Source organism: Manacus vitellinus, unplaced genomic scaffold, assembly GCF_001715985.3.
Source record: "Manacus vitellinus isolate BGI_N305 unplaced genomic scaffold, ASM171598v3 scaffold_31_pilon, whole genome shotgun sequence".
In the NCBI taxonomy this organism is placed as follows: Eukaryota; Metazoa; Chordata; class Aves; order Passeriformes; family Pipridae; genus Manacus; species Manacus vitellinus.
Window position 1 is genome coordinate 8,449,642 of NW_021940379.1, and position 22,709 is coordinate 8,472,350.

Consider the following 22,709-nt stretch of genomic DNA (forward strand, 5'->3'; position numbering starts at 1 on the left):
ATTGTTCTGCAATACTCTGCCTTTGTTCTAACCTTCTCTCATTCTCATGTTGAATGAGAATGTTCAGAGCTGGCTGACACGTGCACGAGTTGCTTCCTGGCCTGCTGAGCTCTGCTCTACAGGTGGAAGCTCCTTATTTGTGATCTTCATGGATCTGTTAAATTTTATTATGTAGAACATAAATTGTAAGTTTAGGGCTGCACTGGAGGGTTTGAAAGGTCATATGGGGAGATGCAGCTGGAATGTGAATTGGAAGTGCAGGAATACTGTTATGTTCCTGCCCTAGCATACCTTCTTCCAGTGGAGAGAATGAGTCTGAAATATCTTATTGTTGTTCTTAACATGACAACTCAAGCAATTGAATTGGTAAGTGAGTTATTGAACAGTGGTGTTTTCATTTCAGGTACACTGGCCTAGGCCTGTAGGAGTTGTTGCTCACGTTGACACACTGTGGCACCTTCTGTGTTCAGTGATGTGTGTTCTTCTCTCAGGAGTCACATGTGGGGAGGTTTAATGGTTACTCAGTCTGGATTTCAAATGGAGTGCAAAATTCTGCTACCAACAGTTAACTTGAAAAGACTATTTTAAAGCAGAAAATCATTCCAGTAGGGGTGTTGTTCTTTTTAGAGTTCTTTTGGAGATTACAGGAAACACAAGTTCTCTGTAAACTCAGGATGAGGTGAGCAGTGATGGGCGGTGGTGACTCATCTGCAGAGATGAGAAGGTTTTTATCTTTGACTTCTGTCTCAGTCCCAGTCCCAATATATACTCCAGGGTACCTAAAAGGAAACTTGCTGTAGGATTGTACCTGATTAGAACTGTTTTGCAGTTCTTGCTTGAGAGGTTTTATGTAGGCCAACAAGGGAGGAGGAGTGAGTAGAAGGGTCTGCCTCACTTTGCAGGGACAGCTGAATTTAAAACCTGTTGGATAAACCATGACACTGAGTTAGGAAGACAGGTTTGTTTCTGAATTGTTTCAGGCTTTTCCTTCTGAATGAGAAAAATCTGACTCACCTCTAAGGTATTTTGGTTATCCTGGAAATAGTGAATCAACATCCACAGCTGCTCCTCCTCTTTATCCTTCTCTTGCATTCTTGAATGTTTAGTCTTCCCCAGTGCATGGAGGGAAGAGCTGGCACTTGGAGGCAAGATTCCTCCTCTCCACCTTAGGTCCTCTCACCTGTGGCTCTCGTGGGACTAAAAAATATCTCCAGTAGTCACTTCCAGCTCCTCCTTGCCTGAGGCTGGCACCTAAGAATATAGATCTGCTAGAATAACTAGCAGAATTTAAAAGGACTTTAAAAGACAAGAATCCCAGGTGGTAAATTCCCTTTCCAACTTGATGTGAATTTGTGGCCAAGTTATAAATGTGCAGAAAATGAGACTTATGCATCTTAAACTAGAACAGCCTGTATGTACTTGCATAATAAGGTAGCCCATGAAAAACTAAACAGCAGGAGCTCCACTGGAGAACGTGGTAATTACAGCAGCTAATAAGGAGATGGAGTGATCTGGAGCTTCAGCAAAAGGCAGAGCTGGAAGGAGGAAGGTCTCATTTTTCCATTCCAGCATCACTGCTGACTTGCTGAGTGGCCTTAGGCAAGTGGATTGCCTTCAGGTGCTGGGGCTGTAGTGAACCTGTTCAGGAAGTGTCTGCTACTTCCACTGTCTTCACTAGAGACATACCTTCACTAAATAATAACAAGAATAATTACCTTCACTGAAGTAATGAGTGTTTTCACTGCAGCTGTGATAACCAGTGCAGATGGAGGGCACATGATACATTTGTAAAAACAGCAAAATTCTGCCAGAATATTGTGTATCCCAACTGTTGCTAGCACCACAGTGATATAAAAATTAAATAAAAACATAATTTCTGTTAAAGGTGCATAGTAGTGTCTTGCCCCAATAGGATATTGTGGGAGTGGACTGAGGAGTTCATGTTGCAGAGAGTATTTTGAAAATACACAATGCTGTGAATTTGTTTTGTATTCTCACTCTGCATACTGTACTTGCTGTGTGCTTGTATGGAGAAGTTCAGCTATTTTATTGATGATTGATTTATTATAGATTGGTATGTACAGAAACCAGTGCATAAGTCCAGTGTTAGGTGTGCTCTTTGGCAGTGCAAGATCTTAGCTCTTCAAACACTGCTTGCATTTTCATGTCCTTTCCACTTGGTTAATATTTCTGATGGAAAAAATAGTGTTGGAAAGCTATAGTTGTCAGTCATATGTTTTTTCTTTTCACAGCTTTTCCTGTACTGTTTGCCCTGCTGAGAATGGTTAATACTCCTCCCTCCCCACCCTTCAGGTTGTGTGTATGTTTTTGCATGTCTCATTTAGCATTTCTATTCTACAAGCAATTCTAATTGTTTCCCCAAAATAGAATGCCTGTTATTGCAGAGTGTAGCTCATTATACAGATGATGCTCAAGGACTTTATAAAATGAGAATGTGCCAAGAAAGCCTGCCAGGAATAAAAGCAGGAGTTGGTAGGGAGGTCCTTATCTCACATAAGTGTAAGTGCCTCAGTCTGGGACTCAGTCACTGCAGAGAAAGACTCCCCCAGCCTCCAGCCCTGTTGAGTTGTATTGGCATCTGCTCTGCCACTGACTTGCAGTTAAGAAACAATAACAAGGAGACTCTTTTCCCCCTTTTAGCATAAGCGTGAAAAATGAGATGATACTTTGAAGAGAGGTACAAATCAAAGTTGTCCTGACAGCCTGGCCAGGATCACCGTGAAGCACAAGGAAGAGGAGCTGAGCTTCTGTCAGAACTCAGACAGTGAATTTCCTGTCAAAATCAATTACAGAAACTTTGCTGCACAAAGTTCCCGTTGTCTCTTGTGTCCATCAAAAGCACTGCAGCAAAGTTGTGCTGACAAAGCTGCTTGACAAGTTAAGAGAACAGCAGAAAGTTTCAGAACAGCTGAGGTAGAAAAATGGTGTGATGTTGATTTAAATCCCTTGCCAGATTTCCAGAACTAGTGTGAGCATAAGTAAAGGAAGTGGTTGTAGCTGCAGGTGAGGGTTCTGAAGGCTGTGCCTTCAGGAGGAGCAGGAATGTGGATGGCTGGCTGGGAGCCCTGCATGACTCTGGTGCTCTCAGAACTCAACTCCAGGCAGACATCTCTCGAGTCTTGCTGAAAGCATTTGTCTGTCCCATCTGGTATTTCTTCTGCCCACAAAAGCACAGGCTAGTGCCCCTGATTAGCACTGGAGCAGGTTCCTCAGAGGGTCTTGAAGGGTTCTCTGTCACTGAAGGATTTCAGGACCTGACTGGACAAAAGCATAAATAACTTGGTGTGAACTGGGTGTTGAGCCTGCCTGGAGCAGGAAGCTGGCCCAGGTGACCTCCCACGCTCTCTGTCGAGTTGTTCTCTGTGACTCTCACTAACTGATTACAAAGTCAGCCAGAAAAGGTATGTCTGCATAAAACCAGCACAGTTCTCCAAAACAGCTTAATCCGTGACTCTGATTTAGTGACTCAGACGAGAAGAAGAATGAGAGAGTCCATTTACCCAAGGAGCTGGGAAAGGAGCATATATTCAAAATGCATCTTAATTGGGGTATATCAGGCTGCATCCCAAGATGTGGCGTATTTAAAAGACAGATATGTTTTTACTTAGAATATGTACCTTCTCTGGCACCTGCACAGTAAACCATGGAGTCCTCACAACACTCTTAACCAGCCTTTGAGGGTCTGCTTATAACAGCTTATGATGGGGGAGAGTAAGGTGACTGAAAATGAAATAGTTGTGTGATTCTGAACTAATTGCAAATTGAGGGACTGAGATCAGACAGGGAGGCCTCCCTTACAGTGCAGCCAGGACAGGGAAGTACATGCATTTTCTCTACTTTTGCTTGAACAGTATTTTTTATAGTTAATGAAGAGATTTAATCATGGAGTTAATCTCAAAATTAAAATAAACTGGAATGTCAGATAACCTGTGCATTCTGAATTGCAGAAGCCACTGATGCTCATTAGTCAGACTGAAGCTGCAGTCATGTTTTGCAGAACAAATAAAGAGAATCAAAAAATTAAGACTTCAGTTTTCTCAGCATTAATTTCTGGTGCCTGTACCTGCACAGCTGCTGCAGCCCCATTATCTGACTCATTACTTTGTAAGCCACTCTGAGATATTGTGAATGTGAACGCTGCTGTGTAAAGCCATATTTATTTCTGTAACCCCCAGTGCTCTGCACGGGCTTAAAAGCTCTCCCCTTCTCCCACATGACAGGGGAATGATGTGACTTAATGTGCCATATCTATCCCTCTAACTGTGGATTGAAGAAAAACGACCTTGAACTGCGAGGCAGGCATTTACCTTGGAAAGCACTCCCTTAAATTTACCTGTCAGCTGGAGGCGGGGGGATCTCACCTCTGCACGGTTCAGAAGCAATGTCAGTCCAGCTGCTGGTTGCTCTGAGCCCACTGAGAGCTTGATTGCTGACCCAGGCCTTGTCAGTGATCACAGGGAATGTTGATCAGTGTGTGGTAGGAAGGAGAGTGTTTTTATTTCGGCCTCACAGACCATTAGTTCCAGCCCTGAATTTCCTGTGTCTTGATCATAGGGAAAATTGGAAATCTGTAATAGCATGAAATGTTATTTGTGTGTGCAGGAATAGACCCTGATTGGGGCAGATCTGGATGGAGGCTCTGTGAAGAGCAGTCCTTCCCCCTCGTGTCCAGTTCAGTTGTGTTTAGCACACCTTGCTGTCTCTTTACTGAAAATATTGTTGCTTTTGTAGGAGACATTTAGAGAAACTTTGCATTCTCTTTTACCAGTAGCCTCAGTACAGTGTAAATACCTCCCGTGCTGTGACAGTCCACTTGAACAGGCTGAGTCTGGGTAAGCAAAGCTGAACAGCTGTGGGAAGGGAAGGGAAGGGGACAGTGCTGCTGAAGTGAGCTGGGCACTACACAGTATTTCAGGGGCACCACAATGTAAGATATTGAGCCATTGGAGTGTCCAAAGGGAGGCAATGAAGGTGGGGAAGGGCCTTGATTTGAAGCCGTGTGAGGACACTGAGGGCACTTGGTGTGTTCAGCTGGAGCAGAGGAGACTGAGGGGAGACCTCAGTGCAGTTCCAATTCCTGGGCAGGGGCAGAGGAGGGGCAGGGACTGAGCTCTGCTCTGGGGGAGCAGGGACAGCAGCCAGGGAACGGCTGGAGCTGTGTCAGGGCAGGCTCAGGGTGGATCTCAGGCAAAGGTTCTTCCCCCAGAGGCTGGTTGGGCACTGCCCAGGCTCCCCAGGGCAGTGGGCACAGCCCCAAGGCTGCCAGAGCTGCAGGAGGGTTTGGCTGATCCTCTGGGGCACAGGGGGTGACTCTTGGGGCTGGGCCTGTGCAGGGCCAGGAGCTGGACTGGATGATCCTTGTGGGTCCCTTCCAAATCAGTGTATTCTGTGAATCTGATGTAATCCAGTGAGTTTGGTTTTGAGACCTCTAAAATCACAACCAGCAGATCTATAATCATGATTGAGTATATAATGGCACCTTGTCCACCTGAGAGTTTAAAAATGATGAGCAAGAAAAACATCTCCAAAGAGTCATTCAGAGTATGAGGGGACAAGAGTAAGGTCTCGAGAAAGGATCTGCCTTAATTGCAGTGTCCCCAATGGCCTTTAAACACTTTGGAAACTGGAAGTCTGCATTCTTGGCAGATGCAGGATTCCCACTCCCCTTTTGGGGATACTTTGCCCGTTGACTCATAAAACGTGGGAGCACCCAAGGCAACCTGCAGATGTGTGAGAGGAGAGCTAAGAACTGTGCAGGATGACTGAGGTGCTCCGTGCAGTGCAGTGGGTTTGGGATCTCAGGCAATGAGGAGCTGGGGGTGTTGGGAGCGTGAGGCCTAATCCCATTTATTCAATTACATGAGTGCTGCTTCCAGGAGAGTGCTTCAGGGTAGTGCTGGTGTCCAAAATATGAGACTTGGTAAAAGCATATGTGGCTTAGATTTGGGCAGTTCTGCAAGGTTTTGCTTGATAATTAAGTTCTAACAAGCACATCCCCTGCAAGTCTGCCAGACCTGCCTGCTGAAAGCAGCACTGAGATCAGACCCTTCAGCATTAAACTGTATTGGCAGTTTTCTGCAGGGCTGGATCCCAGTTTCCCTGAAACACTTCAAATGAGTTGCCAGTTGTCTCACTGAAATCTGGAGCCCTATTTCTGTGTCCAGCTCTGGACTCCCATGGCCCGTGAGAAGCCACCAGGGCATTGGCAGCACTGCCTCGGGTGTAGGAAGGGTTAGAAATGGGTACAGTCCATAACATGTGGAAATTTCTGTACTCTTGAGGAAGTATCTCACCTTATTTACATTTATACTGACCTTTTCAGAGTTTTCTATAGGCATGAACAACCTCCACAGTAAATGTCAGCCTCTGCTTAGAATCTTTTACACGGGTAGTTTTAAGCTCAATTTTTAATTGCATAATATTACCATAAGAAAGCTGCATTGACATTGAAAACTGTCCTAGACAAAGTGGCTATTGGGTTGGGATCTTTTCAGTATTTTAACAGCAATGAAGTGGTTTCAAAGAAGCTGTCAGGGTTGCTTTGAGGTAGTGGCTGCTGTGGCTTTGTTGTAAAATTTCTCCTATGATTTCGTGGTGGTTTGGGAATGCATGCCATTGCTGTGGGATGGTGAAGATGGGGCCAGGCTGCAGTTGGATGCTGTGTAATGTTCCCCTTTGCCTCTTGAAAAATGCCTGTGTGCTCCCTCTATTCATTTCAGCTAAGTGTCTCATTCATTGCCACACGCTGGGGCCCCAATCTCTTCTCTTCTTCTTTTTAATTTGCATATAGATGTATTTGTGGCTGTATTATGTGTGTGTGTTGGGCCAGCTAAGGCTTCAGGGAGCTACTTCTCTCCAGATCATGTTGTCCTATCTCACATTCTAGTCCAGATTTAAGTTTTATAGCAAGACCTGTGTTTCCAAAAAAACCTTTAATTCTGTAGGCAGAGCTGGTTTTGTGTTGTTTCTGCCTGTGATTGTCTGATATTCAGGCAGTACACCAAACAGCAGGCAGGTTTTCATTTCATACAAACTTGCCTGGTTTTCCAAAAAGCTGCAGAGAATGGTTGGCAGAAAGGGCAGGAGTATCCATTCACTCCACACCTTCGATGTGGTGTGTCCAGTGTGTCCCAGTTCAAATGAAGGAGGAGCAGCAGCACCTTCTCTTGCCTTCCATCATCTCTGGTCCCTGCCTGGATATGGTGCTTTGAGGACAGGTGCAGAATCTCTGTTCTTGAAGGCATTAAGGTTTCTGGTTTACACTGAAATCCAGGAGAATTCAGTACCCAAATACTGTACCTTAAAAAACTGGGCTGTAAGGTCCATTTTTTGTTAGAGAAGTTGAAGAAAACCTTCTGTTCGTGCTGCTCCCACTCTGGCCTGACATTTATTTGACATTGAAAACATCAAATTCTTTTTCTTGGATGCTTGGGAGATACTTGCCTGACAGCAGTGCAGTGACTGTAATTGAGACAGATTAGAGGCACTGGGCTGCCTTTGGGTGCATGAGGCAGCTTTCATGAAATGGAGAGAGGGATTGAAACACACTTTTGACTTTGGAAGCTCGAGCAGGAACTAATTAGCAATTTCAGGACACAAACAGGAGGGAGTGTTTGGGTTGGCATATAATAAATTATTTATTAACGTGAGGGAGTCTTTCCATATGGCAGTTGCTTATAAAATGCTTATAAAGGCAAGACTGCAGGACTTTGCCTGTAAAGAACCAAACAGGCTTCGGTCCCAGTGCTGGTGATTGGGAACCACTGACCTTTCATTTCTGCAGGCTAAGACTGGCCCTGCTGGCTTCTGCTCAGCTTGGGTTCTGATAAGCTTTCCTCAAAAAAAAAGATGAGTTGTTTATACCCAAATATTTCCTTCCTGCTGGAATGTATTTTGAGATGTTTCATGTTTCTGTGAGGGTAGATCCACTGGAGAATAGAGAGATTTATTCTTCCTCCTTATTTGAGGAATTCAAGCTGTGGAGTTCTGCAGCCCTTCACTGCCTTAAGCAGACAGGCCTCTAACGAGCAGCTGAATTGATATGAATAACCAAATACCTGTGTAATGGCTTATGACCATTTATGAGACTTTATATAAAAATCATGATGAGAGGTGGAGGTATAATAAGACTCTGTGAAGCATGAGTAACCCAGAAAGAAGCTTTCAAATTGGCTTCTAAGCGGAGTTTGGTGTCTGAAAGATTTGGGTGTTTCCTTGAACTTGTTTTTCCCTTGGCACTGAAGATAAAACTGAGACAGGCTGGGAGAACCTGAATCAGGGGTGCTCTGATGGGCAGGGCAGGGCAGAGCAGAGGGCCCTGGGCAGCAGGGGTGCTCTGAAGTGCAGGCAGTGGAAGCCCCCCAGTCCCACCCTGCCAAGGCAGTCCTGTTGCTGTGCATTCCCGAGCCATGGAGGGTTTGGGGTTGCCCTGCTGGCTGATTTTAGTGCCAGCTCCCCAGTGCAGAGAGAGGCTGATTGATGGCAGGAGGTGCTGGGGATCTGGAGCAGTGTGGCTGCTGCACCCAGGCAGAGCTGGTCTCTGGCTGCAGTCACCCCTGACCCAGCCAAGGAGGGTCAGCACTTGGTGGGACCATACCCAGCCTCATCCAGTGCATTTCATCCACTCCCTCTGGGACAGGAAAGAAGGTACTGGGAGTTCTGCAGAGGTAAGAAACTTCTCTCTGCTTTTTCCACCTTTCTTGCATAACTCTGAGGGGGTGTGGATATTTATCTAAACAAGTATTAACATGCTGCAGGGGTTTTATTTTGCCATGCAGCTGTAGAGTTTCTTCCTTTGCTGTGCTTCCCAATTTGCTGGCATTTTATGACAGAAATTTTATAAAGCTGTTCAATATCTAAACAGTTCTGAATAATGTCAGAACCTTTGAATAAAATAAATATATTTAAGTGGCATCTGGAGCCAAGAACTAATGCATGATTCCTTTTGCAGTAAGCTTTCCTCTGCAGACAGGTTTCTACTACTGAGCTGGGAGGAAACTAAAAGCTCATTAGCTTTCTGGAGTCAGAGCAGCTGATTGGCATCTGGAACTGCAAAGCTGAGTTTTACAGGGGCTTGAGGCCAAAAACGGGCAATTTGGAACACATGATCCATGGTTAAACACACACAGAAGACCAGAAGAAAGAAAATGGTAGGTTCAGGCAGCCACAAGTTAAAGGAAGAAGTCCCTTAACAATGCTGTTGATTTTCAGTGATGACTGTAGTTCTGAGGCAGTTTTGTTTTACGAGGCTCTTGGACTTATTGGTAAGATACTGACAGCAACACATTGTATTTTATTACTGGATGTAGCTGTGGTGTAATTTTTTTTTAATGTGCTTCAGGGGATCACTCAGTATCTCTCTCTTTAATAAACACATTTTGTACACTAAGCTCAAACCTGCTGATGGTTGGGCTGGACAATTAGGCATCTGCCCTAGTCATGGGGTCTCTCCAGCTGCATCCCATGGCAGCTGGGATCAGAAAGCAGGGTGTGCTTTAGGGGCTGGAGGTTGAGCTTGTAAGGAAAACATTTTTTGCCTCGTTTTGGTTTTCTCAGTTTAAGGAAAAGTCCCTGAAAACACGTGTTCTGGCATGGGTACAGGAATGCACAGTTGTAAAAGCATGTTTGTTTATATAGTATGAAAAGTAATAATTTTCCTCGAGTTCCCAATCCTCATTAGCTTTGCCAGCCATCTTTCTGTTTCTCTTTTCCCTTTGGGAAAGCTTGGCTAAATGGAAAAGATTTGAAATATGCTCCAAAAAGCAGTGGATTCAAGCCTTACCAAGGCAGAGAGTAAACATGTTCTAGCTTAGAGATTCCTGCATTTAAAACCTTTCCCTGTTGGGAAGAAAGCTCTGTTTCCCACCTGCTTGGACCAGGTGAGGCTCTCTGTAGTGTTGTCTCGTTCCCATGTTTCCAGAGTGGCAGTGGGAGGTGATCTCTGGCAGTGCTGTGGGTTTGCATTTTGTGGCACTCCCACAGTTCTTGGCTTGGGCTTGCACTCTGAGGACAGCACCTTACACGGTCCCGAGCCTGTGCCTTTGCTCCTGGTGTGGCTGGCCCAAGTGCCAGGGGCCCAGGTGCCAGGGCCAGCCAAGCTGGGCAGGCTGGGCAGTGTTCTCAGCTCCGGCCTGGACTGTGCAGGCCTTGCAATTGCTCTCTGGGGCTGAAAGGAGGAGTGACAAAACAGAAGCTGTTTGGTGACACAGACAAGAGACACCCCTCCGGGCGTGTGAGCGGTGACCAGGCACTGCCATCTGGGTCCTTTCAGGGAGGAGAAAGGAAACCAGTCAGTCATGTAATTGTGGGCCCTCCGAGGCAGGAGCAGGCACAGCAGCCCCCGTGGTCAGCAGGAGCAGGCACAGCAGCCCCCGTGGTCAGCAGGAGCAGCAGCAGCGCTGGGATCCCAGAGAATAAGCGTGGATGTTTGACCTTGTCACTGTTGTTCTAATATTCCTGTGATGTAGCAGACAGCATCTGGAAATTCAGGTTTTCCCTCCCAGGGAAACTTAACATGATCAATGCCACGCTTGGTATTGATCTCGTGTGCATGGGCCAGATTGCTGTCTGGTTAAGAAGTCCCCAGTGCCATGCAGATCATCCCTGTGCCCAGCTCCTTCTGCTCTCGGCTGTCAGAGGTGTGAGCCCAGCCAGAAGGAGCTTCCCTGGAGGGAGCAGGCAGGATTGCCCACGTCCAGGAGCATTGCTCTGCTGGCATATTGATCTGCTGTCAGGGAGATCACCAGCCTGATAAGCCTAAGCAGCCTTTTGTCTTAAAACACTGTAGTGTTTGACACAAGAGTAAGGGAGAACCAGTAAGAAAGACTACCCTAGACACAGCATTTCTGCAGGAGGAGTGTTCACTCCAGCTTAGTCTCAGGTCTGCCTGAGTGGCAGGAGCACTGACCCTCTGCACAGCTGGCAGTGCCACACGGGGAAACCCTCCAGAGCTGGCACAGCTTACATATGTGAGCCAGGATTTTGAACCAAGCCCTACTGTGAGCTGTTGCAGTGGTGCTGCAGGGCCTGGGCTGCGTTCTGGGAGCTTGCAAACACCGTGGTAAGCTGATGGTAGGATTGTGTTTGATGTGTAGCTCACAAAGCAGAGACTCCTGCATGCATTCTGAGGACATGAGAGGGGAGAGAATGTTATCTAATGTTTGATTTTTAGATACAAATTACATTTCAAAACAGACTTACTTTTGGAATAATGGGATTGTCCTGTTCCTTTCAAAATAAAATGCATTCAGTAATCACTGAAATAAATAAAAATAACTTCAGATTAGAGGAACTGGCAAGAGAGCAAGTGTTAACATTTCATGTACTGTACTGAGAGTCTCCAAGGTCAGATGCAAGTCTTCTGGGATTAGGGTAAAGAAAGCTATTTACATGCACTCTCCATTTTAATCATTCAGCCAAAGGGCTTAATGTTAACTCCGATCCAAAGCATTGTTGCTTGTAACAATGGTGTTTCTCAAAAAACCCAAATAAAAAACATTGCCAAAGGTGACCTACAAATGCTTCCATGTGCTGCAGTTCACCCCCGTGCCTCCTCTCCCTGTCAGTGCACATCTTCAGCAGCTCTCCCATCCTGCCTCGGCCTGGCTGCCGGGGATTCCCTGCCCTTCCCTTCCTGGCAGCCCCTGGTGACAGAGCATTCCCCGTGGAACCAGCAGCTTGGGTAGTGCTCCAGTTATCTGCAGCAACTTCCAGATCCTTATTAAGTATTGGTCCTCCAGAGCCTCTGCAGCTGATTAGTGAGGAGAGAAGGCAGTTAACAGCACATCTCCAGTTGCCAAGAGACTTAACTGCATATGCTTGAAAAAGACTTTGTATTGGGCAGCCTGTCAAACACTGCTGGGAGAAGTGCTGCTTGCAGGTCCTTTGGAAAGGGAAAACTGTATTAGCTTTAAAATGTGTGCTCACAGAAAACAGAAGTGCTGGAACTCACACAAGGTCAAAATGGGTTGTGTTTAATTGAGCCACCTCTCTGTTGAATTGCATATTCTTTGGATATGAAGTGGAATATAACCAACCTTTTACAAAGCGTGCTCTGTAAGAGAGGGTACTTTGATGACAGCTTGTACAGCTTGGGAAATGTAAAGAATAATAGAAATAACAAAAGACAGTTTGCTTTCCCAGGCACCCCTGTTTCTCCTGCACTCCCTTGCCCTCCCGTTTCCTTTCCTTGCTGCCTTTCTGTCTTCCCTGCAGTCAGCCCTGTGTTGTTTTTTTGCATACCTGCACACTTGGTAGTGCTGGTAACATTCCTGTTACATCCTTTGGGGTGGGGGTTTGCTTGCTTCCCTTTATAACTAGCATGCCATTAGTGCTTTCATTGTGGGAGTATGTGGTAAGCTGGGAAGAGTTTACATCATTTTAGAGCTTTTGTGTGACTTAGTAGATTAGTTGGAAAGGTCACACACTGTGGTGTTCATTTGCTAAATGGAAAAACTCTTCTTAAGCATTCCCTCAAGCCTGATTTGAGTCTCATGTGTCCCATATTATTCTGTGGTTCTTTTCAGTATTGTTCAAAGGCTGTTCTGCCTGTCTTCAGAGCTCCTGCTCAGTGGTGGATGCTGCATTCGTGATTGAATCTCTGCAGTGAGTGCCATCGCTGTCCTGACTTGCACTGTACCTTGAAGTGAAAGCCACAGGGACTGTTCAGAACTTTCCCCCTGTTATTTTGTGTTCATTGCTTGCAGTTTGCTGTGCCTCAGCTGTGTGACACTCAGTATTCTGCCTGTCTCTGCACTGAGCTGCATTCTCCAGTAGCCATGCCAAGGCTCTGGCTCTCGGAGCTGGCTGTGTCCTCGCTGCTGTTAAGCCTTTCAATTAGAAGAATCTTGCAAGTTTATGTTGGCATTCAAGCTGCTTTGAGCACCGGGTGCTGAAACACAGCTACAGATGGAATGGAGCTGATGGGTCAGGTTTTTTAGGGATCTGATTACTGGTTTTGTAGAAGTAACCAGTGGCCTCCCCAGCCTTCTGTGGGGTTTTCCATTGCTCTGCTGTGAAAGCACAGCACGGAGTGAGGCGTTCAGAGAGGGCAGGGTTGAACTGCCGGCCTGCTTTGCTGCTCACATGTTCTGAAAACATTTCTGTAGCAGATAATTCTGAGCTCTGGTGTACGACTGGCAGACAATGGAGTGCACAGGCTGGGATGAAGGTACCAGCCGGCTGTCAGCAGAGGGCAGGAGTCCAAGGGCTGCGGAGCTTTCCTTTTGTGCAGAAGCTAATTGTTCGTTTCTTTTACTGACGTGATTCTTTACTTTTTTTTTTTTTTCTCTTTTTTTTCTTTTGGCTCACAGCTTCCTGGTTGCTGAGGGAGCTGCTTTCTTTACTCTGCAAAGTCTGTTAGTAGTGACCTTGCGGGCAAGGCGCGTTCCGGGCTCCTCTCGCTCCATCTGCCGGTCGCTGCCGCCGCTGGGATTGCCCAGCACAGCAGCCCCTGAGCTGCCCGGCCTGCCCTCCCCTCGGGGCTGGGGCACGGAGGGCACCTCTGGCTGTGGTGGCATCCCAAAAGGAGTCCGGGTGGTGCTGCACCCTCTCTGCGTTGGGGACCCGAGTGCAGTAAGTGAGAATCAAACCACTGGTGGGCACCTGCCTGTGCCCACTGCAAGCATGAGTTGCTGCCAGGGTTCACTTAAGTGTTGGTTTGGTTTTTCTTCCCCCTAGGATTAGACATTGTTGTTTCCCTGCAGTGTTGTCAGCATCCTTCCAGCTTCTTATGAAATTTGCCACTGTTTTACACAGCAGCCCAGGGGGTTTGTATAGGAAAGGAAGCAGCCTGTTTCTGCTGCAGCAGATCTCTCATCTGACCAGTGTACATGTGTGTGTAATTTCCTGTGCCTGTAGGAGGGGAATAAATCCTAAATGGAATGGGTGGTGAAGGGGGATAGATTTAGCAGCCTTGCTCCAGGGGGAGTTGTCTGAAGTTGGGCTCAAGCAGGTGTATCAGGGATGGGCACCTGGTGCAGTGTCCTGTGTTCTTGCCAGAGTGGAGCTGAGGACAGGCACAGGATCAGCATTGCCAGGATGAAAGCAAATAGTTTTGTGGAGAAGATAATCCAGAACTGCTGCATCATTCTCATCACAGGGACTGAGGGTTGAAGGGATGGAGATGGCTAATCAGCCCCAGCTCATTCCTCAGGTGTTTTCAGGACTGACACTGCTGTCTGTGCTGTCACTGTTCTGTGGGCAAGTGGAGGATAATCCACGTGCCACCTCCTGGTAGTGGAGCCTCACACAGAACTAATCCATTGGCCAGTTTTTAGCAACTCTGCTGTGAAGAAGCTCATCTTCCTTTTTCTCAGAAAGGTGGGACTGGTGGAGGTGAGTCTCAGTGGAAGCTGTTCCTCTGTGACAGGGCTGTGGTCGCTGGGGGATGCTCAGACCCTGCTCACAGTGCCATCAGTGTTCCAGGTGTGTCTCTGAAAGGCAAAAGCTGACACAGGGAACTTGTTTACTCTGCAGTGAAAAAAAAAGCAATAAATGACTTATCTCTGTGCTTTTCCAGGAGGAGACAGTGTAGATTCCAACTCAGCACAAATCCATAACTGATGGAAAAGTTTCATTTATTCGAGGGAAATTATCTCTTTAAGGGCAGTGCTGAGTCTGGACTGTGATTAAAACAGCTTTTTAAAGACCAAGAAAAACAGTGGATGTTGTTGTCATTTGATGTATTATCTATCACTAAGGACCCTCTTTCCTCATTTTCATTAAAAAAAATGGATATAGGCAGTTAGCCATATATTGCATAAAAGTAGCATTACCTGAAAAAATAATTAAGATGATCTTGAAATTAAGGAAATCAGTTTTGAAGAGAAGCAGGTGCTTAATGGAGGTGAGACCAGCTGTGCTTCCAGGAGCGTGCTTGAAACGCTTCGTGGAAAAATGTTAGAGGCCTCCCTGCAACACTGGAAGGAAATTTACAATAATTCAGACAAATTGCATCCTATAAATAGCAGAGCTGGATTCATTAGGACAGGAAGCAGATGGAGAAAATATGAAACTTGTTTGTTTCTTTTTAAGGCACTATAATGCTTATGAGAAGTGTCAGGTTGCTGTCAATGAGGGGAAACCCTCCAGTGCAGCAGTAACTTGCTCACTATTAGGTTCTCATCCCTGCTAATGAGCAGCATCCATGAGGGACATTCTTCAGACTTGGCTGTAGCAAATCCTGCTGCCTTTCTCTGGCAGAGCCAGGCTGACAAAAGTGCTGCAGTGCTGGGAGATGCAGCAGTGAGGGGAGCAGGGGAGACAGGAGGGAGGCTGGAGGTCCCTCTGTGGTGTGTAGCCCTTGCTGACTCCGTTTAAAAGAGATGCCAACAGGTCAGAGGCATAAATATGGTTGGAAAGGAGGATGTGTGGAGTGAGGTGGGAATCATCCACCAGCTGGCTGAGCTGTGCCCCAAAGCAGGAAGGTACTGGTAGTTGGCAGAGCAAATGCTGTGCATTAGTGAGAAGGTGAAGGCATTTTTGAGATGCTCTTACATTAGTAAGTAGGAAAAAGGAGAGGCTTTCATGCATGGAGAGAGGTAATGACAGGGAGCAGGGGAGGCGTGACTGGAATGCAGCTGTGACCGTGGGAGGGAGGCAGAGGTGAGAGGGTTGGAGCATCCTGGTGTTCACACACAGGAGGTGCTGAAGAGGGAAGAGTGTCCAGCCAAAAAGAATGTGCAGACTGACAGAAAGGGCCCATCACAGCCTGCATTTAGGTAACAACACGGGGTGAACATGTGGGGCTGTGCCAAGTTGTAGGTGGGCACTGTAAAACAGGCTGGCTGAACAATTGCATCCTGGGGAACCACAGGCGGGTCTGAGCTCACATACAGGAGCAGCAAATGTTCTGTATGAACATCATCTGTTAATGAACCTGCCTTCTCATCTCTTCTGCTGATCTGATTTATGTTTCAGCAAAGCTTCCCTAAAAGATAACAGTGTCAAAATTCCAGCAGGCTGTCCTAAGAGGTTTGAAGTGTCAGTGTTCAGGAAAGGAACACTGTGTGCTTATCAGCAGTGTTTTTTCTTGAGGAGTTCTTGGATTGCCAATTCACCTTGTGAAGTGGCAGGGGAAAAAGGTGATATGAAGGTTGTAGTGGAGTCAGATAATCACAGCCTTACTCGAGGAATGGAGAAAAGCTGTGCAGCTGCTCATGCCTCATGGATTAAGTAACGACAGTTTTTCCTCTGCATTCAGTATAGAGGGCAGTGATCCCAGTGCAGGGAGAGGACACTGGAGAAGAGGCAGGTCGGTGGTGTGGCTTGGCAGGATGCCTTTGGGATTGCCACCTGTTGCAGTTGCACATATCTGTGGGGTGTGGTGTGTGGCACACAAGCTGTGGCAGTCCCAGCAGTCCCAGCCCTGGAGCAGGTTCACTCTGCAGTCACTGGAGGAGGGTGCAGGATGCTGGGCTGGGTGTGAGAGCCTGAGCACAGAAAGCAGGAGCCAGCACACGGCACCTTGTGGATCCTCATACCTACATCAGTTTTTTGGTATGGAGCAAAGAAACCCTTGGCTAATTAAGTGTGTTTTCTTATTTTCAGTGGGATAAGCACCCCCTGTATTCCCAGGGTTTGACACAACCTGTGTTCATGGGTGGTGTTGTACAAGGTTTAAAGTAGTGCTGAGTTCTGAGACCTTGACTCACATAGCCCCACAGCAGTAACTGCTATGAAGAATGTGGAGAAGCAGATTTAAAACCAAGGCTTTAATTTCATAAAGCCTTTACCAAAAGAGAATTTTAAAAAGGAAAAAAATGATAGAATATCCACAGGATGGGATAGCACTGCTTAGTTTTCTTGCTTGTAGGTTTGATCTGAGATGTCTAAAATATGATAATCTGTGATACATGCTGAAAAATATGTATATGAGAGATGGGTGATTTTTGAAAAGCAGGTACTGAAGAGAGGAAGTGATTTGTGTTTGTAGGTTTTCTGTCTTCCTAGTGGAAAACTTGCTTTGAATTATGTTCCACTTCTAGGACAGCATCTAGGGAGGTGAAAAACATCCTTTTCATGTGTACAAATAATAATCAAAAAATTTTTCTGCTCAAAACAAGCTTCAGATTCCCTCTTTGCCCAAGTTCCTTCACACCTTTATGCTTTCTTTGATGTCATGTTTTTCTTGAAATCCTTCCCTAGGTAATGCCTGCTGAACCTTACTCAGTGCAAACAGCCCAACAGCCACCAAACCCCCCACAGTGCCTGGACATGAGGCTGTGTTGACCACAGTTGCTTGTGCCTTCCTGCCCTCACCAAAACACTTTGGGGGGGTCAGCTTTTTGTTCACACACTCCAAACAGCACCCAGTGTGGCCATCCTTTAACAGGGTGCTTGGCATGCTCTGCCCTCTCTGATGCAGTGTCTCATGCTGCACTTGGTGGAGAAAGATGGATAAAAATTGCTTCACATTATGCAGCAACTTGGAATTATGAAGTTATTGTCTAACCACCCCTTTTTTAATGTGGGTGGATGGGCAAGTCCTAATCCTGTGGATGAGGAAGTCAGGGCACGGATGCTCCTGTCAGTCACTGAGCATCACAAAGGAAATGGGTGCCCAGGCTGGGGATAGCTCTCATTGCTGTCATGCTTAACTGCAGAGCTGATACAGTGACTCTGGGACAGGCAGGTGACAGGTGTGTCTGTCTCAGCTCCCAGTGTGGTACAGTGCCAGAGCATTTCTTTACTGAATATTTGAGCTGGAATCAGTGTCTCTCCTTGCCCCTCCCAGCTGGGGGTTCTAGTCACTTGGACATCTTGCCTCTGTCTTTGTCCCCTGTGTGCAGAGGGGGTGGCTGATAGGATGGTGTAGCTTGTTCTCCTTGGCCCTGCTGTTTGTGTCTCCAAAGGTAGGGAGAGAGATTTGAATGAAAACAGGAGTGCAGGGTGAATTTGCAGCCCAGTCTGGAGATGCAGTAGGAATTGTTGCAGGCAAAACTTGTCTCTTGTCACCTTGTCATTATATGCATGCTAGGCAGTGTGTAGATAGCACAGATTTCAGAGAGAATTGTCAGCCTGAAGACAAGCAAAGGGCCCTGCAGCCCATGGGAACGTTCTCTGCAGGAGTTCCTGTCTCTGCTGTTTTCCACAGCTGTGGATGGAATGTCCTGGATGTGGTAGAAGCCCTTCTTCCTGTGGGGCAGCAGCTTCCTCTTGGCTGTTCTCTTATGTGGTTAAATTCAGGTATGCTCTGTGCTTGTTCATACATTGTCTTCTCTGCTCCTCTTGCTTCTGTTCTCCTCTCCCCCCCTGCAGGCTTTGAGTTACTGTACCAGCCAGACGTGGTCCGACTGTACCTCTCCATCCTCACTGAAAGTCAGAACTTCAACACTCTGGAAGCTGCAGCAGGAGCTTTGCAGAATCTCAGTGCTGGCAACTGGACGGTGAGTGCAGCCTTCTCTGCAGTCTCGTGGTTTCCTTTCTGTGAGTAAAGAACAAAGCAATGTCCCTGTAAGGGCACTGGTATATTTGCATCTCCTTTAAAAAGAGGGAGGTGGGAAAGCCAAAGAATTTATTTCCATTTGCTCACTAAAGATGTTTTCCATCTTCTGGACAGATGGTTTACATACTGGAAGTGTCACTGAGCTCATGACAGTTAACCATGAACAAGTTTTACTACTTAAGCCACTTAACCATTACTTTGTCCACTCAGAAAACCTTGGTGCTAGATAATTGTCCTGAATACTTAATTTGTTGGCTTGTCAGATTGCTTAGGAAGCTGCACTCCCAGTGTCCTTTGATATCCTCTCTGAAGCATCCCCAGCACTGATCAGGCAGTTCTCCCAAAGGTTGGCCTGGTCATTTCTAAAATCACATGGCTCAGGGGGACTCATCAGTGGCCTGAGGGTCAGCAGGATGGTGTTTCACAGCTTTCTGGAATCCAGCTTAGTCTAAAGTCATTCATGAAACAGAATAAAGGCATGAAATAGGAGGAGGAGGAAGATAACAGATGCTTTAGATGCTTTACTCTTTCTTCCAAATGACCTCTTTTTTTTCCTGATCCAGAGGGTTGTTTTCCCACTGGGGTAGGTACAGAACAGCTGCTGATGGATGACCCTCCTTCTGCCCATTTCTGTCCCCTCTCCCCAGCAGCTTCCTCACTGCAGGATGAACTTCTGCCTCCTTTCTTCCCTGGTGCCTGATGAACTCGAATGATGGGTTAGCCAGTGCAGTGCACCAGCACACACAGCAGAGCTGGTCTGTTGCAGCACGGGCAGGAGGGCAGGGCAGGGCTGCACTGACAGTGTGCTCTCTCCCTGTTGTGCTGGCAGTGGTCCACCTACATCCGAGCCACGGTGCGCAAGGAGCGGGGGCTGCCCGTGCTGGTGGAGCTGCTGCAGTCCGACTCGGACAAGGTGGTGAGGGCCGTGTCCATCGCCCTGAGGAACCTGTCCATGGACCGACGCAACAAAGATCTCATAGGTACCCTCTGAACTTTACAGCCAGACCCTTGGGGGGCCCCCCGTGCTCTGTCCCCCGTGCTGGGGACTCCTCCTGTGTGCAGTTCCCACCCATGCTGTCCTGCAGCCACTGAGGGGGGGCTGTCAGCTCAGGGTGTATTCACAGCCCGCTCAGACAAGCTGGGGTTTGAGGGAAGTTTCTAACCCGGGAGTAAAACCAGATGTAGACTTTGGCAGGAGGAGTGTGTGGAGATGTGCAGAGGATTGGGTGGGTTAAGAGGTTTCTTGTCTCTTCCTTAGCCCTGGCTGACATGGCACTGGTGCTCCTGGTCACACGTGATGGTCACAGAGATGTAGTGGGAGTGTGGCCAGTGGCACATTGAGCAAACCTGGGGAAGTGCAGTGAGCTCTGAAGTTGTATCTTTGGTTTTTTTGCTTCCTCCTTCCTTTCTCATCTTTTTGTGTGGTGGTACTTGCAGCAACTGGACACCAAGCAACTTGATATTCTTCAAGTTAGTGTTAACAGTGCTCTAGCTCCTGTCCAAGGTGGCAAATAAGCATTCACCTGCCCTAAGCAGGAATCTTCAAAGATTCACTCAAGTTTTCCCTTAGATGCCTCTGTATTTAACAGATATATCTGTTTAAACTCTAACCTTGTCAGGCCAGGAAATATTGGTGATGTGTTTAGGGCCACCATGGAAGTTGATACCAGCAAATAAATAGCAAGCTGGGATTCTGCCTAAATACATCAGGTTCTCTTTTTAATAGTTCAGAGGTGCAGCCAGACCAGTGGCACAGATGGACACCTGGGAGGGATAAAGTTCAACCTCCCTGGTTTTTCTCCAGTCCTGTACATGGAGAAGGCTGACTGCACCCAGGAGGAAATACTCTCACCCTTGTTGGGAGAAGGTTAATAAATGCATGACTGCACACCTTGCCCCAGAAGGCCTCTTAGAAGGCTGAGTTGAGTAAGCCATGTCTGTGTATTAGCATGAATATGTGGCATTGGCAGCAGCTACTGGATGCTTTTTTTCCTCAGGCTTTGCAAAATGTGATAGATGCTGGCTGTAAAATTCTCAATAAAGATTGCTTTTTCTTCCCCTCTCAATACTTTTTAGCATTTATGATGAAGGACTTTGTCTTGGGTATCAACTCTCAATCTCCTTGAAACAAGGAATGATAAATGCCCCGTGAAGTTACAGTCTTGAGGTTCAAAACACGTGCACTATTAAGTTTTTCTTGGCATGTCAAATGCCCTTGAGTTCTATCATTCAGGATGGGAAGCTGAATTCATTATTAGGGCTGCCTAATGGTATCTCTTCCCCCATCTAGGTAGTTATGCCATGGGTGAGCTGGTAAGAAATTTGCCCAGCAGGCAGCAGAGATCTGCAAAGAACCTGGAGGAGGATACAGTGGTTGCAGTGTTGAACACCATCCATGAAATCATTACTGACAGCTCCGAAAACGCGCGGTCTCTGATCCAGACCCAGGGCATTCAGAAGCTGGTGGCCATCAGCAAGTCCAGGTGAGTGACAGCAGAATGCACGAGAACTCCCTGCAAACCTGAATATGTCTCCATGAACAGCAGCTTTTGGTTTGTGAGGTGCTGGAGCATCCTGACCTTTGGGAGCCCTGATTTCAGCAGCTAATACCTACAGAGTAGAAAGCCAGCACCTTTCATAGGGTTACTTGATGAAGGTTGGTTGAGTAGTCCCTTCAGTCACATCAGGACGTGCTCTCTCCTTGTCAGAGACATCTTGGCACCACGTCTGCCCTTAGACAGCATTTGGAGTGAAACCATGGTCTTGGTTTCAGTGTGGGAGGCCTTTTCCTGTGGCACTGTTCCATTCCTGAAATGCCAGGGAGGAAATCTGTGTCTGTCAAGTGAAATGGTTACTGATGTGCAGTAACTGTTCTGGCCAAAGGGCTGGTGCTGGTCACCTGAAGTGACCAGTTTTTCCTCTGCAGTTCTGTTGCAGACCTGTGTTGTGGCTGCTTCAGAGACTTTGTGTTGTGTGGCTCGGCCAGTTACACATTGTAGGTGTGTTTTCAGCAAACTTTTGGGAGAGAAGCTGAAGTGGCTTTGTTGGGTTGTATTGTTATGAAATACAAGAGCTGACCAAAAATCTAGGCCTCTTTTATTTTATAGAGGGTGCTTGTGTATTGACCTAGTAGGGAATGGATAAAAATTCATCTTCTGTTTAAAAACAGCTTATTTTTTTTGCTGACTTGAATTATTTTGTAAGCTATTCTAAAACCATGGAGCAACTTCACTGAATTGTGAGGGATATAGATACGTTGGGGGAAGGTTTGAAAAGTGGCACAGAACTTTTTTTTTTTTTTTTTGGGTTGGGGTTTTTTTCCTGAATAAATCCAGGCAGGATGGAATCTGGTTTTTGTTGATGATAGCTACAAGAGAAAAGGGTCACCCTGGCCTCAGTGCTTGTCCAGCAGTACGTGTGAAACCCCAAAAATGTGCACAGTTTGCAACTTTTTGATTTCTGTTTTTGTCAGCAAATAGCTCTAGGTATGAAGAAGTCACAGACATACCATAACTCACAGGTTCAGTCGGTAGCTGTGTGGAGTTCTGGATATCAGCATAGGAATAGTCTGACATTGCTTGGCACTTAAGCTCTGGTTTTATCTTGCAAAGCAGCCAATCTCCCAGAGAAACAAAAGCAGCATCTCACATTCTTCAGATGATCTGGAGCTATAAAGAGCTACGAAATGCCCTTCAGAAGGATGGGTGGAACAAGTCACACTTCCAGGTAAAGGTGCTGGATCTTGGGTTGGTGTTGGAAATGCCTGAGTGGAAGGTGTCCTAGTTCAGTGTAGGATTGCAGTGTGATAGATGGTAGCCTTCACCTCTAGGTGATAGCACAGTGGATTGTGTTCCACTCAGTCACACCATCATGCAGATACCTGCTGGCTGGGCTCTTCTGTGCTCTGGGGAATGGAGCCCTCAGGTTTGGGAAGTTTGACACCTCTTACAGGCCAAATGCCCCAGTTTTACTGGAGGAAGAATTAGCATGTCTCATCTTAGTTGTGTCTCTTCTGAAACATTCCCTGTAGCAGCACAGGGCTGGGCTTGACCTGCAGCCTCTTCATCTTTCCTTGTGGAAAGGTTTTGCTCCTTTTACAGAGCAACAGGGCTGCCATTTAGATAACAGGAAGAAATTCCACCAGCAAATCTATATGAAAATAGAAAAATACTCAAGTGCCATATTATCAACAGCAGGGGGGATGCTTAGCAGCATCCATAATCTCTCTCCATAGTGTTGGTTT

At 46.6% G+C, this 22,709-nt stretch overlaps 1 protein-coding gene across 11 annotated transcripts in view; it reads left to right on the plus strand.

The window, feature by feature from the left end:
- ARVCF (ARVCF delta catenin family member) overlaps window positions 1-22,709 on the plus strand; it is a 165,067-nt gene that overhangs the window by 128,627 nt on the left and 13,731 nt on the right. For 7 of the 11 annotated variants that reach the window (XM_029961102.1, XM_029961094.1, XM_029961099.1 and 4 more), the window contains 4 exons: window positions 18,280-18,407; window positions 19,296-19,446; window positions 20,757-20,949; window positions 22,078-22,192. In XM_029961102.1, the coding sequence (XP_029816962.1) occupies window positions 18,280-18,407; window positions 19,296-19,446; window positions 20,757-20,949; window positions 22,078-22,192 (587 nt within the window). The remainder of the gene's footprint in view (window positions 1-18,279; window positions 18,408-19,295; window positions 19,447-20,756; window positions 20,950-22,077; window positions 22,193-22,709) is intronic. The other 4 variants (XM_029961093.1, XM_029961095.1, XM_029961098.1 and 1 more) reach the window with 1 other exon arrangement.